Here is a 16,329-nt window from a genome sequence, read left to right as displayed (position 1 = left end):
CCCTTAAACATCACAAATAAATATATTTTAATTATTTATTAATTATATTATAATATTTTATTATATTATAGTTTTACTTTTATAAATTTAAAATAATATATTTTTATATATAAATTATTTTAATTGTAAAATATATAAATTTATTAAAATCAACACAAAATAGATAATATAAATATTAATAATTTATTTTATATTAAAATTGCGTTATATAAATTTTATATTAAAAATAAATTAAATTTATTGAAAATTATAAATATAATGACTAATCGATAATTAACATAATAAATATATACATAAAAAAATTATTATTTTATACTTTACATCATTTTCAATAGAAAAATTATATATATTTTTCAATAAAAAAATATTATTTTTTAAATCTAACTATAATAAAAATAAATATTATTTTATAACACTTTTACAATTTTCAATAACTAATAACAAAAAATTTCAAACATTCTAAACTCAAAAGAACACAATTGAATATATTAAAAAATATATATATTTTTTCAATTGTCATTTTAAGTATAAACAGTTAATATCAAACAGTTATTTTACCAAACATTTTAATACAAAAAGCTAATCAAATAAGGTAGTCAAACCAGCTAATTGAATCATTTAACAGCTAACAGCTATCCGTTAATTGTCAAACAAGCTCTAAATAAAATATATAGAACAAATGCAATAAATATGATTCTTTTGATATATATATATATTTTGTACATGTAATATAAAGAAATTTTTTTTTTGTAAAAATAGTTAATATTTTAATTGAAGATAAAAGTATATTCTCGTTTTCTTTGCATTTTATAAAAACTATGGATTTAAAATTAAATGATGGAAAAATATGTATATATGTTTATTTTGTGAAATAGTATAATTTTTTTTTTTATGTGAAATATAAAGAATTATTTAGATATTATAAAAATAATAAATATGTATAATATATATATTTTTGGCAAAAAAAAGTGTCTACCTAAATATTTTTTTTATTGATATAATTTTTTATGAATACTATTAAATAATATTAGTATATACATAATTATACACATGATATATATATTCTATTTATTTGAAATATAATAATAATTTAATACTATGTATTATTATTTTTATATTAGCCATATAATTTTTTACACCACACTATTTTTTTTATTATTCAACAAATTATATATATATATTTTATTCTATCCACTATTTTTTATTGCACAATTTTCTATAAAATAATGTAATATATATCTATTAAAACAATATATATACTTCCTTAATCCAATTTCTATTATCCTAAAGTATATTTGCACAGTTTTTTAGGTGATTGTCTTTTTGTTATGAATCGACAAATTTGCCCTTAATTGTATGGTAGAAATTAAAAGTAGTAAATGAATGAAGGGTAAAAATATAAAATTTGTGTTTAAAAAAGGAAATAGGACAATAGTTGTTGGGCGTCCCAAATAGGAAAGTAAGACATTAGTTTGTGGACGGAGGGAGTATAATATAAACTTTATATACTCATAAAAAGTAAAAAATTCAACGCAAAATATTAATTTCTATATTATTAATACTCCACCGTTTTCTTAATAATCTATCTACTTTTTTCATTTTGGTCATTCTCATAACAAAGTATTCATTTCTTTTTTTTTTTTTTAAGTAATTGTATTATTTACTAACATTACAAATACCCTTCTAATTTACAATATATTACACAAATGTCATTATATTTATATCATACAATATAATACTAATATTTATAAAACTCTATAAAAAATAAATTGATAAATAAATATTAGAGGGAGTATGATTTTTCATACCTAATATAAAAATATATATATTTACAAAAAAATAAACGTGAACACAGCCATAACATTTCACCTTTATTAATATTTAAAATATAACATTAAATTTTAGTAAAGAAAAAAAGAATATAAGTAAATTAATTTTTATCATATTTGGGGTATTATTTATGATTCAATTTCTTATTTTTCAGGGGAATAGCGCTAACAATACATTTGGGTGTGTTTGTTTGGAGGTTTTCTCTCAAATTTTACTATTCATTCAATTTTTTTTCCTAAAAATATCAAATCAAATATATTTTTTATTTTTTATATTATACTAAATATCAATTTTATATTTAAAACATCACAACAACACCTATTTATATCACATCATACAACTATTAAAATTCAAAATTTTTACTATTCAAATCTCAACTCAAAATCCAAACTTCCAAACAAACAAACCCTTAATGTGGTTATATTATCATATATTTTATATTGAGACCAATCATAGTATATATTTTGTAGGTTATTATTATTTGTTATGAATATATATGCTATATTTATATTATAATGTATTAATATTTTTATTTGTAATGTCGTAATCTTTTATAAAATAATATTAATTTTTTTTAGTAAAATATTAAACTTAAATTACTATTTAAATAAATCAATCTTTTTTAAGGAAATAAACAAAATAAATCTAAAAAGAAAGAGACATTTTTCTAGTTCATATAAAGACAAATTTTTGTTTTATTTTACACAAAAAAACAAAGAAGATAGTAACAATCCAACATGACCTAAATTTCCGTGAAATTTTGTACCAAAATAAATGTAGAAAAAGGTCACATGCAATTAATTAATAAATTTTGAAATAAAAATTTATGCAACTGTACTAATTAATTTATGCTTAATACTCTCTCCGTTCCAGATACTATATTCACGTTGCCGTTTCTGTCCGTCTCACATACGATGTCACTTTCATTTTTTGGAAAATGATTACACACTTTAATCTCATTTTAAATTTTAATTTTTTTTAAAGTTTTAATTAAACTAATTAGTTATCTTAATCTTAATTTATAATTATTTATATTACATGATAATTATTTTTACTAATACATTCTTAATTATCTACTAATTACACATCTCCTAAAATACCTTGTCTACAGTGTAGCAGACACGGTATTTGGGACGGAGGGAATACTTCATTCTAGAAATATTATTATTGGGTAAATGATGTAATTCACCTTTTTGCTTTATTTAAATATATACACAATTTTTTTTTTTTTTTTTTTGGAAAAAACTATTAGTTTGTTTGTTTTGTTAAAAAAGCTATGATTTTTTTAAAAAATTAATATATTACATATCCTTATTATTTTTATATTATCCGTATAATATCTTATAATTTATTTTTTAAAAAATTTCTTTAAATCAAAACGCAACAAACAGACCCTATTATTTTTTTAGTTTAATAATTGACCATTAAGAGCATAATTAGATTCAATATATGAATTGTCTTGTAACTAAATTTTTTTCACACAATTGATCATCAAGTGAAATTGGTAAAGTGACACTCTCGTGGTATGTTGGAAGTTGCCTGTCCGTTACATAGGTGTAACCTGACGGACACATTTTTTTTAGGCAAAATAATAAAAAATTTTCATGTGATTTGCAAAATTGGCTGAAATCCTTTATTTCTAAAATTTTATTTTATTTATTTATGGTTCGAAAAAAGTTGCATATTCATCAATTCCTTAGAAAAAATGATGGTATAATACCCCACCAACCAGGGACGGAACTAGTACGGGGCTTTGGGGGTCACCCGCCCCAAGCCCCCAATTTTTTTTTTTTTTTTTAGTTAAAAGAAATACTAAAATTATGTATTTTTAATAATTTGCCCCATATTTGTTAGTTTTTATTTTTATTTTTGTGTAAAAAAATTATAAATATTATATTCCCTCTGTTCATTTTGAAAGTTTACATTTATCTTCTATATCATTAAACTTAACGTTAAAAAAATTATTATATTTGTATAAATTTTTATACAAATGTCATTATATTTGTATTATAAGACGTTAATAAAAGTATTTTTGTCATTTTTACTTAATTTGTATTATATTTTGATATAATAATTAATATTCAAATATCAACATGCAAAAAGTAAATGTAAACTTTTAAAGTGGACGAAGAGAGTATAATTTTATTAATATATTTTTCAATATTTAATACTTTAAATAAAAATAATAAAATTATGTAGTTATGTAAAATTTTCAATTTCAAACACATTATATTTGTTCAAGGATTTTTTTTTTTTTTGCTTCCCTCGAAGCTTGGAGGCTAGTTCCGCCTCTCCCTCCAACCTCAAAACTGACAGCCATTAATTCTTCAATGCGATTGTAAGATTTTGATTTTGAATTTAAATAGTAAAATTTTGAATTAATATTTGTTTTATGGGATATAAATATGTATTGATATAATATTTTGAATGTAAAAATTATTTTAATTTGATATAATAAATAAAAAAAATATATGTTGATGTTTTTTTTTTAAAAAATAAATTAGAATAGAAAAATCGAAAATCAAATCTCACAAGTAAACACGCTAAAACATATTATAACACATATAATTAATTTATATATAAAATACAAATGATAACAATGTCAAAATCATCTTACACTTTTAGTGATCAATAAAATATTATTATTTTTTAATCTATTACAAAATCTAAATGACCATTTTAAATTGAGATGAAGAAAGTATAAATAAAGTATATGTTAATGCGGAACAAATAAAAAAGACAAAATGTATACATTAATGCAAAACAAAAAAATAATATTTTATATATGATAGATAATGCGTAAAAATATTGGTTTCGTTTATGTAAGAATTTGGAATTTTTGAAAAATTAAAAATAGTTAGAATTTGAATATTTAAATATATATTAATATTTAAAACCTACACACAAATAAATAGCTTACTTAGGAGGCTAATGTAGTATCTTCGCTTTTTTATAACATGTCAACCTACTGCTGCTATCTTTGGCCGCTTATCTTTTGTACTATGTAAACCTCTGATTAAATTTAATAATCTACGTAATAATTTTTTTTAAAAAAATATTATTCGTTAACAGTTCTAAAAATTCTAAAATTTATCTTTATAAGCAAAACTATAATTTAAACTCTTTATATATGTATATTTTTACTATTCAATTATCAATAAATTTTAATAATAATATAATATTTTATTCGTTTCAATTGAAAATATATTTTTTTTTATTATTTTCGTCTCACTTAAAATTATCTATTTATCGTACATTAATACTAAAAATATCTTTCAACTTGTACACAAATCATATCATAAGTATATTTTTGCACATACAATTAATTTACGTATAAAAATATATACAAAAGTCTTTTAAATATCAAAATTATTTTACATATTTTTACTGACTAATAAAATATTCTTATAATTTTTAATTATTATAAAATTTTAAATAATTCATTTGAATTGGTAAGTAATTGAGTAACTCATTGTTTTATTATTATTATTTTTTTATAAAAATAAATAAATAATAATAATTGTAGGAGAAGAGAAGAGAGCAATAAGTTTCGAATTAAAGCTGGTGGTGAAGTGGAATAGTCATAAGAAATTGTACGAACCGTCGCTGGCTAACTGGAGAGAAAGGTCCCCCTTTTTATGCACGCATTCCTCTCCCAATGCTATTGCTACAGCTACATTTACATTATTACACACTGCACCTTAATCTTTGTAATTTATTGCATATTTACCCCATTATTACTATTATTTCATTTATTATTCCAATCCATTTAAATTTGACTTTCTCAATATACAACTACAACCAATTTCAATTAATAAACACATAGTAGTACTAATATTTTATTTTTTTAATTTCTGAAAAGTGATCTCTTTTTACAGGAAACACGGAAGTGCCATAAAAGACAAATTTTTTTTTTAAAAAAAAAAAAAAAAAAACCCGAAACGACGTCACTTCATTAATTCAGCGAATTTTCACTGTAGATTAAGCTTTGTAGTGGTATTACAACTGAAGTGACAGATTCTCTGAGAGAGAATCCAACATCATCATTTGCCTACACCTAAAGCCTATCCTACATCCAATTTTGTTTAAATTGAATTAATTTCCATTCTTGAATTCTAATTTGGATAAAAATCCAATCTTTTTTGCACAATTAAGGATTATAGTTGAATCAAATTTACTACTAGTAATTACGTTGGTTATTTATTGAGGTTTTCTCGATTTTCTAAACCTCGTAGGATTTTGAAAACGTCGATATCTTCCTTCTCCCCCACTTTTCAAATCTCCCTTTTTCAAACCCCACGCCCTCTCTCTCTCTCTCTCTCTCTCTCTCGTCTCATCTTTATCAAGATAGCTCCATAATTTATTTTATTTCAAAATTTTGATTTCTGATTGTTTCCGGGTTTGTAAGAATTCCGGCGCCGGCTCCGATGGCTCGTCGGAATCCGTCGCTGCTCGAGATGCTGCAGGAAGATCAGGAGCCGTTTCAGCTGAAGACCTACATTGCCGACAGGCGGTCTCAGATCAAGAAACCGTCGCCGTCGCAGAGGACGGCGGTGCAGCTCCGGAATCGGAAGCCGGCCGTCGTCATCGCCGACGGATCCAGAAACCGCGGCGGTATTCTCTGCCGGCACGCCTGTTTCTTCGCGTTCCAGAACTCGCCGGACCTTCGGAAATCGCCGTTCGCCGATTGGCCGGCTTCGCCGGCGAAAAGCCCGACACGCGCCGCCGCGTTCCTCCACATTCCGTCGCGCACCGCCGCGCTCCTTCTAGAAGCGGCGTTGAGGGTCCAGAAACCCAGACCCGGATCCCCGGGTCGAACCCCCGGGTTCGGGCCGTTCGGATCGTTCCTGAGAAGGCTTAGAGACCGGAGCAAGAACAAAAAGCGCGCTATCTCCGATAACGATTTTACCAAAAATGCTGCAAAATCGTGCTCTCACCGTGACCGTCGGATCAGCAGCCCCGAATGGACGTCGGAGAATGAAATCAAATCCATGGCTTTCGAGGCGTCCACAAGCAGCTACAGTTCCGACTGGTCGGAGCAAAATTTCCGGCCGCCGGAAAAACGATTTTGCGTAAGCCCTTTCCAATTCTCGTTCCACCCAAGCCCGTCTCCCACCGGCCGGCGCACGCCGGAGTTCAGTTCTCCGGCGGGGTCCCCTCGTCGCCACGTCAGCAAGGTAATTAAATTTGTTTTCCAACTCGTGACTCAGTGCTCTAATGGAATTCTGTGTTAACGTTGTTTGACTTACTTGTCGGTAACCAAATGACGAAAAAGCCCCTGGGAACAGTCCCACGCCATTTTTTTTTCTTACAAGAATCAAACTTGTCTGTCTGTATCTCAGATTTTTCTGCCACCAAAATCTTTTATATTTTTACCCACAAAAAGACACATCTTTGATTTTGTTTTACTCAAACCTTAGCAAGAAGACAAAAACTGCGTCGTTTTACAGCATTACAATACATTGCAACGTTTGCAGAAGGAAAGCAACGAAGAAGACGAAGACAAGGAGGATCAGTCGAGTCCTGTATCAGTATTAGAGCCTGTTTTCGATGAAGACGACGATGACTGCGAAATCGAATGCAGCAGCTACGCTAATGTGCAGAGTAAGTTTGCAGTCGTTTATATTACAGACTGTGTTCTTATTACAGTAATTAATTAGATGATTTTGTTGTGTGTTGGTTCGTCGTCGTCGTTGTCCTGGATGTGTTTGTTGCTGTGTCATTTTCAAAATCTGTTCTTGGAGGGGACCTTGGTTGAGGTTACTGATGATTGATTTTTCCATGTACGGCTGCCATTGTTGTTTGTAGTAGTACAGTACAAACTAGTGATTGAGAGACAGACGGATAACGCATTAGGACAACTAAACTCAACTTTTTAGCGTAAGGAATAATTCATCATTTTTTATTTATTTATATTGAATAAATTAGTTATGTCAACAAAGTATTTGTAAATATGTACGTAAGATTTTGATATTTATGTATAAATTAATCTCATATGTAATAATATATTTCTAATTTATATAAAAATTTAAAATATTTTAGTATCAATATGCAATTATTTAATAAATATTTTGAGTAAGATAAATACAAGTTATAAAAATAATACTCTAGAGAGTAACAGCGGAATTTCACTACAAAAAAAATATTATATTTGTAACGGAATTCTATTCTTAAAGTTCACGTAGCTAACGTAATTTCATCTCAAATTCCGTCTCTAATATCATTAGTAACGGAAAAAGTGAATTTAACAACAAAAAAATCTTGTTACAAAATTAATATTTTTTTATAGTGTTTGGAATATTAAAAAAAATATTTTAGTACAGTATTATTTATTTTATCGAACCAAATGGTGTGGTCTTTTATAGTTTGTAGTTTAAATTGGATTTAAGGTTTGATAATAATAAAATGTTGAATTGATATATGTTTTCGTGTTTATCTTTCAATATCTGTCACGTTTATCTTGTTATTTTTTTTATAAAAAAATATACATTTTAATTTTATTAAAAAGATTAATTTTAACGGGACTAAATAGTTATTCTAATTTTAATTTAAATATAAAATTATTTTTATTATATAATAATTATTTTTACTAATATATTTTTAATCGTTTATTAATTATATCTCTCATAAATTCTTGTGTCTAACGTAAATGAGACACTTACCGGGGTAGAGAGGGAATATTTGAAGTAAATTTAAGTAATTTTTATAATAAGTAGCTGTTTATTATTATTATTATTATTATTATTATTATTATGATTGCCCTTTTTGTAATGTTTCCTCAATTTGTCGTAACATGATAAGATTTCAGCATTGTTTAATTAAGTGGTGGGTAATATTTCCCTTTTCTTCTCTGTTTGTCCTCACCTCCTATCATTATTGCCAATATTAATAATAATAATAATAATAGTAATAATAAGTTGAAATTTTGGAATTTTGAAAATATTATAAAGTCAGAGTGTTTGATGTGATATTTTATGAGTGAAAAAAAATATTTAATTTGATATATTTTAAAAAGTTATTTTTTTTGTTTGTTTTCAAGGGTCATATTTATTTTTTGTGTCATTGTATTTAACATTAAAAATATTTTTATATTTGTATAATTTTTTGTACAAATATTCTTTTATTAGTATTATAAGACACTAATTAAAGTATCTGTGTAATTTTTTCTTAATTTTTGTTTATATTTTAATATAATAATTAATAAGTAAAAAAATAAATAAATAAATAAAACTTTTAGAGACGGATCGATATAGTATTATTGATCAGTGATACCAAAAGTTTCTAACATATAATTATTTAATTGGGGGGCCTTACCATTAGCATTAATTAATCAATCCCCTGTTTTAACTTCTTCCTAATTTCTTCCCTTACATTTGTCATATGTTGTCCAGGAGCCAAAGAGCAGTTCTTACTCAGGCTCCGAAGATTCGAGAAGCTCGCCGACATCGGCCCGATGGAGCTCGACGACGAGAAGCTGCTTGACGAATCCGGCGAGGATGATTTTCCGGAAGATTCCGAATCGGTGGACAAAAAGCCGCTAAGCGTAGACCTATTAGTATCCCGAGTTTTGGACCAATCCGATATTCAGACAGCTCCGTCTCCCGGCATGACGAAGCTTGTCGGCGATTTGATAGTGGAGGAGAAGGGCGAGAGGATGTGCCGCTCCGGCGAGGCGGCGGCGGCGGTGGTCGGAAGAATCCGAGAGAGGTTGGATTTGTGGAAGGAGGTCGAATTGGATACGATCGATATGATGGTGGGATTGGATATGAGGGGGAAGAAGGGGGCCGACGGGTGGACGAAGTTCGCCGGAGAAATCGAGGAGGCAGCGGCGGAGGTGGAGGCCGCCGTGTGTGGGGTGGTGGTGGATGAGCTTTTGGAAGAACTTTGTTACATGGAGAGTCTTGTGTAGGATTAATGTTTTGGTAGAGAAGAGGGGGAGGGGGAGGGGGTGGGTGGGTATAGTGTGTGTGTATAGGTTGTAATAATGTTGTGTATCTATTTCATGACAAAAATGTTTTTGTTTACTTTATAGTATTTTAATTTAATTTTGACCCGTATATATTTTTGAAAATGGAAGAAAATTTAAAAATAATACTCTTTTGTTTCATTACAAACTATCTATTTACTATTCGTATTATTATACCTCATTCGTCTCATAAGAAGGATCTCATTTTTTTATTTTTGTTCGTCTAAAAAAAAAAGATATAATTTTCTAATTTAGTAATTGTAGTACATATCTAACATAATTAATACCCTTACAACTTGCAATATATTATACAAATACCATTAATTTTTTATCACACAATCTAATAGGGGCAATTTTGTCTATTCCACTATAAACCAATATAATACTATTATTCAAAAATTTACGTCTAAAAAATAAATGGTACTCTTTTTGCGGGACGGAGGTACTTAATATTAAAAATATTTTTTATATTTGTATAATTTTTTTGTACAAATATCATTATATTGGTATTATGAGACACTAATATAAGCTTTTTTTGCCTTTTTTTTTTATTTCTAATATGTTTTGATATAATAATTAATATTCAAATATCAACACTTAAAAAATAAATGAATACTTAATTATGTGATGAATGAAGTAGTATTTTAATGTAAATATGAGATATGTAAAAAGTACAAATAAAAGTATTATAGAAAATTTATCAAAAATATTAATAAAAAAAATAGTATGATAAGTAAAAAAAATAGTAGTAATTTGGTTAATCTTTGTGAAATCAAAAGCATTAAAAAAAATTTCGTTTGCAGGGTATTAGGTTCGGTCGGGGGTTACCCATATACACTTTCGGGTAGCGATTGCGAACTCCCACATCATAAAAAAAATAAAAAAAAAAAAAAATAAAATTATAGGTTAAGTTGCTCTTACCATTTGTATTGTAAACTCATTTATTATAAAATGGACCAATTGAATTGGATTTTAGTTTTAGCTTGACTAAGGGGGTGTTTGGCAAATAGCTTTTTGAAGAGTTTTTAGCTTATTGAACAATTTTTAGCTGTTTGACTAGTCAAAAAGCTAATTTAGGTATTTGGTAAATTAGCTTTTTGGAATAGTTTTTTGGACCAAAAAACTAATTTCTGAAAAACTAACTTACCCAGCGTTTTGAAATAGTTTTTTGTGTAAAATTTTTTTTATTCCTTATATGCCCTTAAAAATTTATTATGCATTTTACACAAATAAATATATTTTGATTATTTATTAATTATATTATAATATTTTATTATATTATAGTTTTACTTTTATAAATTAAAAATAATTAATTTTTATATAAAAATTATTTTAATTGGAAAATTGTAATCGAAATTAGGATCTAATACTTGTAGTTTACAATTAATCGAACACATACGAAACAAGAAACATCGAATCTTTTATATACTTTCAAAATCGAAGGAGTTCGGACTCACTTTACCCAATATTCCAACCGAATAGCAACATATACACACAACCACGACCCATACACTACCGAAATCCACAGAAACGCACAATCAGCGCGATTAACAACCTAATCGAAACAAATCTCAAGATTCTAAGCCTAAATCATCGCGGACAATCAATTACACCACGAACAGCTCATAAAGACAGAATCGAGAATTCCAAACCGAAGAACAACTTTAGAACAAGCTGTAATACAACCACGGTGGATGAACTTCAAGTTCCGATGGCCAAACTCGCCGGAATGCCAAGGACAGGTCAATCGCGTTCGTCGGAGAAGCTAGGGCTCCAGAGAGTGAATATCGCGATGTGAATGAGTGAGAGATCATCTGTCCAGTGAACCGGGAAGCAAAATATATATAAGACCCCTTGGACCGATTTGAGGGCAGTCCAGGGCGGTTCAGGCCAATCGAACCCATCATCCAATTCATCACTCAATCGGGTCTAACCGAGGGCACAGGATCCGGGTTTCGATAGGTTTGGGTCGGGTCGAAGTGTAATATGCACAAAACATCACAAATCTCCACCTTTTTGGGCATTGGAGAAAGTGCTTTAAGGGTGTCATCCATGTTCGAGCTCCAACGATTTCAGTCTTTTAACCTGCGAACTTATTAACATGGTTAATGTTCTCAAGTTTTAATAAAAACAGCCATAAAAAACAAATCAGCAGCAAAACTAAACAAAACAGCTAAACAAACAGCTACATGATTAAATATATCATGCTGAAAACAGAATTTTAAAAACAAAAGATACACGCCTTCAAATTTTAAAGATTCTCCTAATCAAAAGTATCTATATAAACTGTTTTCTTACACAAATTGAATTTTGTTTATTGATAAAACTTTTGTTCCCATGTCCGCAAGATTCTATTCAGAAGGTATTTTTTCTAGTTTTAAAAAACCCTTAGACACTATATCACAAATGAAATGAAACCTAACATTTATATGTTTCGTTCGATCATGAAAGACTGGGTTTTACAAAGCTGAATTCCGGATTGACTATCTGAAAAAACTGTTACTTCATTTTTCAACTAGCCTATTTCCTTTAATAAACCTTTTAACCACATACCTTCATTTAATGCTTCAGTTATGGCCACATATTCCGATTCTGTTGTAGAAAGAGCAACTATATGTTGTAGTTGGGATTTCCAACTAACACAAGAACCACACAAAGTAAAGATATACGACGTAGTTGACTTTCTAGAATCTCTATCATTCACATAATTAGAATCCACATAGCCATTTAGTTTTAACTCACTAATGTGTTTACCAAATACTAAACCAATATCAATAGTATCAACCAAGTATTTAAACACACACTTTAAAGCATTCAAATGTTCCACACCCGGATTAGCCATGTATCTACTCAAACAACTAATAGAATACGCTAAATCAGGCCTAGTGCACACCATCAAGTACATAATAGAACCTACAACACTAGTATAAGGAACATTCAACATGTATTTCACATCATTTTCAGATTTTGGGCATTGATCTTTAGACAAAATGAAATTAGAAACGAGGGGGACAATAGAGGGTTTAACATCAGTCATGCAGAATTTATTCAAAATTTTCTTAATGTATGAAGACCGATTTAAAAACAGCATGTTACATTGTCTATTCCTAAGTATATTCATACCAAGAATTACTTTTGCATCTCATAGGCATTTCATATCAAATTTCTTGCTTAAACAATCCTTTACATGATTAATGGTTTCCAAACTAGGACTCATAATCAACATATCATCAACATATAATAGCAAGAATATGGTATGCTCACATGCTATTCTAAAATACAAACAATGATCAAAATTGCTTCTATTAAATTTCAAACATTTCATGCATTCATCAAATTTTATGTTCCATTGCCTAGGGGACTGTTTTAGTCCATAAAAGGATTTCTTTAAAAGGCACACATGATTAGGATTAATTTTATCAAAGAAGTCTTTCGGCTGTTTCATGTAAATCCTTTCATACAAATCACCATGTAAAAATGCAGTTTTTACATCTAATTATTTTAATTCCCAATTAAAATAGGCAACTAAAGCAAGCATGAGCCTTATAGTAGAATATTTAACAACATGAGCAAAAATTTCATTGTAATCTATTCCTTCTTTTTGTGTAAACTCCTTAGCAACTAATCTTGCTTTAAATCTAACTCAATTTTCATCTTGTTTTACTTTGTAAAGCCATTTACAATCAACAACGGAACTGTTAGCTAACTTTGGCACCAAAATCCAGGTTTTATTATCCTTTAATGACTTCATTTCTTCATTCATTGAATTAATCCACTCATTTCTTTGTTTTGATTTCATAGCTTCACTATATGACCTTGGTTCATTACCATCTAATGATTCAAACACATTATAAGCTAAAAAGATAACATCAACATCAAATTCATCTAACCTAGGAGGCTGCCTTACATTTCGCCTAACTCTATCCCTAGCAAGTTGATAATTTTCCAGATTTTGATCAACATTCTCAGCAATTCCAGATTCAATTCCCTCACTAACATCATCAGAACTGATCCCCAGACCAGCCTCTGAATTTCCAGAATAAAAATCTGGATCAGAACTGGCTGTTCTGGTATCAGTTCCATTTGAGGCACTATTATCAAGTAATTCACCCTCTAAATTGGCTAAATTATAATGATTTTGCTCCACCTCATTTTGAGTATCATTAGAACCATTAACAGCAGTATTTTCATCATTTAAAGTCTGATTTTTCTTCAAACACGGCATTTCATTCTCATTAAATGCTACATCTCGACTAACAAAAGTTTTGAAACCTGGTTTCGTGTTTAACCATAGCCTATATCCCTTAACACCCTCGGGATACCCTAGGAACACACACTTCTCAGCCCTAGGTTCAAGTTTATAATTGAAAACACGTATGAAAGCAGAACAACCAAATACTTTTAGGTTTGAAAAATCAATTTTCTTTCCACTCCACCTAAATTCAGGACATTCACCCTTTAAAGGCACTGAAGGTGATCTATTAATCAAATATGTTGCTGTAACTACAGCCTCACCCCAAAAGCTCTTGGATAAACCCGAGGAAGCAAGCAAGCTTCGAACTTTTTCTAATAGAGTTCGGTTCATCTGCGTAGCCACCCCATTTTGTTGAGGTATATAAGGGGTTGTTTTATGTCGCTTTATTTTATTTTCAATGCAAAAGCTATCAAACCAAGTGTTGCAATATTCTAAGCCATTTTCAGTTCTTAAACACTTAATCTTTTTACCCGTTTGATTTTCAATAGAAAATTTCCAATTTTTAAAAATTTCAAACACATCAGACTTTTGTTTCATTAAAAATACCCAAACTTTCCTTGAAAAATCATCAATTATAGTAAAAAAATATCTTCTACCACCATATGTGGGTTCACGAGCCGGTCCCCACACATCTGAGTGAAGATATTCAAGGATATCTTTTGAAAAAATCCTACTTTCAGTGGGTTTTTGAGGAAAAGTAACTCTATGATGCTTTCCATATATGCAATTGTCACAAAATGGCACATTTGAGAAATTTCCAGCACCTAAACAACCAGTTTTATGCAAAATCTCCAATCTTCTATTACTTAAATGACCTAATCTCCTATGCCACAACTCAGTGCTGTCTTGGACAACATTCACACAAGCATCAAAATCACAAATAGGCACAACAGTCACAATGTAGAGATTATTTCTCAAATCAGCCTTGAAAACTACTAAAGAACCCTTAGTTATTTTCATAAAATCCATTCCCCATCTTTCTTCTAGTCCTAAAGAAGACAAACCAACATAAGAAAGCAAGTTATTCGACAGATTAGGGATATGTCTCACATTGCACAGCTTTAAAACATTTTCAGATTTAAATTTCAGCGTAATAGTCCCTATTCCTTTAACATTGCAAACCCTATTATCAGCCATAGTCACATTACAGTTTAAAAGGGTTTTATAATCACTGAAAAATTCCTTAAAAGTGGTCATGTGATAGGTGCAAGCTGAATCTAATAACCATTCATTCTTATTAGAAGCAGTCACATTAGAACATCCAGCAGTAACAACAAATACTTCACCTAAGCCATCATCATGAGAAATCAAATTTACTTGTTCATTTGAAGAAGTATTAATAGGGGCTGTTCCATTTATAAAGTTATTGTTGTTGTTATTCAAGTTTCTATTCTTCTTAGGACAATTCCTAATGAAATGTGAAGTGTCACCAGAATTAAAACACCGTTTAACATACTTTGAAGGGGTTTGAGATCTATTCCTAGACTTAGTCCTAGACTTCTTCTTATGTTGACTATTGTAGGAGTTATTCCATTGCTTATTATTATTGGAAAAAGAGCCATTCTTATTCGGTCTAAAGGGAGATCTACTCCTAACATACATCACCTCACCACGTGACTGTTTATTAGCTTTACTTAGTTTCAAATCCACTTATTTACTTTTTAGCTCATTTACCACAACATCTAGAGTAATCACATCCCTACCATATTTTATAGCTGATTTTACATCTGAATATGTACTAGGGATTGCATTTAACATGACAATAGAGCTGTAATCATCTATGTTTTTATCCCCTGTAAGTTTTATATCTTGAATTAACTTGGAAAAAAATCTAAATTTTCATCTATTGTCTTTGAAAGGTCTAATTTGAAACTAAAGAATTGCTCTAACAGATGTATCCTATTTGGAAGAGAAATTTCAATATACATATTATTTAATTTGTCCCACAAATCCTCAGCTGAACCATAAGTACCTATTTTCCTAATTACATGGTTAGCTAGGTTTAAAATAATGCACGAAGATGCAAGTTCATCCAACTCAAACCTTTCATCAAGAGAAAGGTCAGCTGTTTGATCAGGTTCTACGGCTTTTATCAATCTTTGAGTTACAAGGACACTTCTCATCTTTTGTTTCCAAATTGCAAAATCAGATTTTCCATCATAAGGCTGTATGTTAAAAAATGCTTGAGCAACCATCATTTTTAGAAGGAAAAACAATCTGTTTTAATATTTTTCACAAAATCACTTGAAAAACAGATTTATGGTTTATAAAATCTCAA

General features: G+C 29.0%; 1 protein-coding gene across 1 annotated transcript; it reads left to right on the top strand.

Moving 5' to 3' along the window:
- Window positions 1-6,012: 6,012 nt before the first annotated feature.
- Window positions 6,013-9,756, top strand: LOC127251000 (uncharacterized). The gene is made up of 3 exons (XM_051274515.1): window positions 6,013-7,007; window positions 7,308-7,434; window positions 9,222-9,756. Exons 1-3 carry the CDS (start codon window positions 6,258-6,260, stop codon window positions 9,737-9,739), a joined length of 1,395 nt encoding a protein of 464 aa, XP_051130472.1. The 5' UTR covers window positions 6,013-6,257; the 3' UTR covers window positions 9,740-9,756.
- The last annotated feature ends 6,573 nt before the right edge of the window (window positions 9,757-16,329 follow it).

The sequence above is a fragment of the Andrographis paniculata genome, unplaced genomic scaffold, assembly GCF_009805555.1.
Source record: "Andrographis paniculata isolate CXL003 unplaced genomic scaffold, ASM980555v1 Contig38END, whole genome shotgun sequence".
NCBI classification, from domain to species: domain Eukaryota; kingdom Viridiplantae; phylum Streptophyta; class Magnoliopsida; order Lamiales; family Acanthaceae; genus Andrographis; species Andrographis paniculata.
Note: the sequence above shows the minus strand (reverse complement) of the source record. Positions and strands in the feature narration are given on the sequence as shown.

Bases quoted from the DNA above. Each gene is read 5' to 3' on its own strand.
- LOC127251000 (XM_051274515.1), top strand. From the start codon at position 6,258: ATGGCTCGTCGGAATCCGTCGCTGCTCGAGATGCTGCAGGAAGATCAG. The intron at 7,008-7,307 runs GTAATTAAATTT...CAACGTTTGCAG, and splicing joins CTCGTCGCCACGTCAGCAAG to AAGGAAAGCAACGAAGAAGA. The intron at 7,435-9,221 runs GTAAGTTTGCAG...TATGTTGTCCAG, and splicing joins CAGCTACGCTAATGTGCAGA to GAGCCAAAGAGCAGTTCTTA.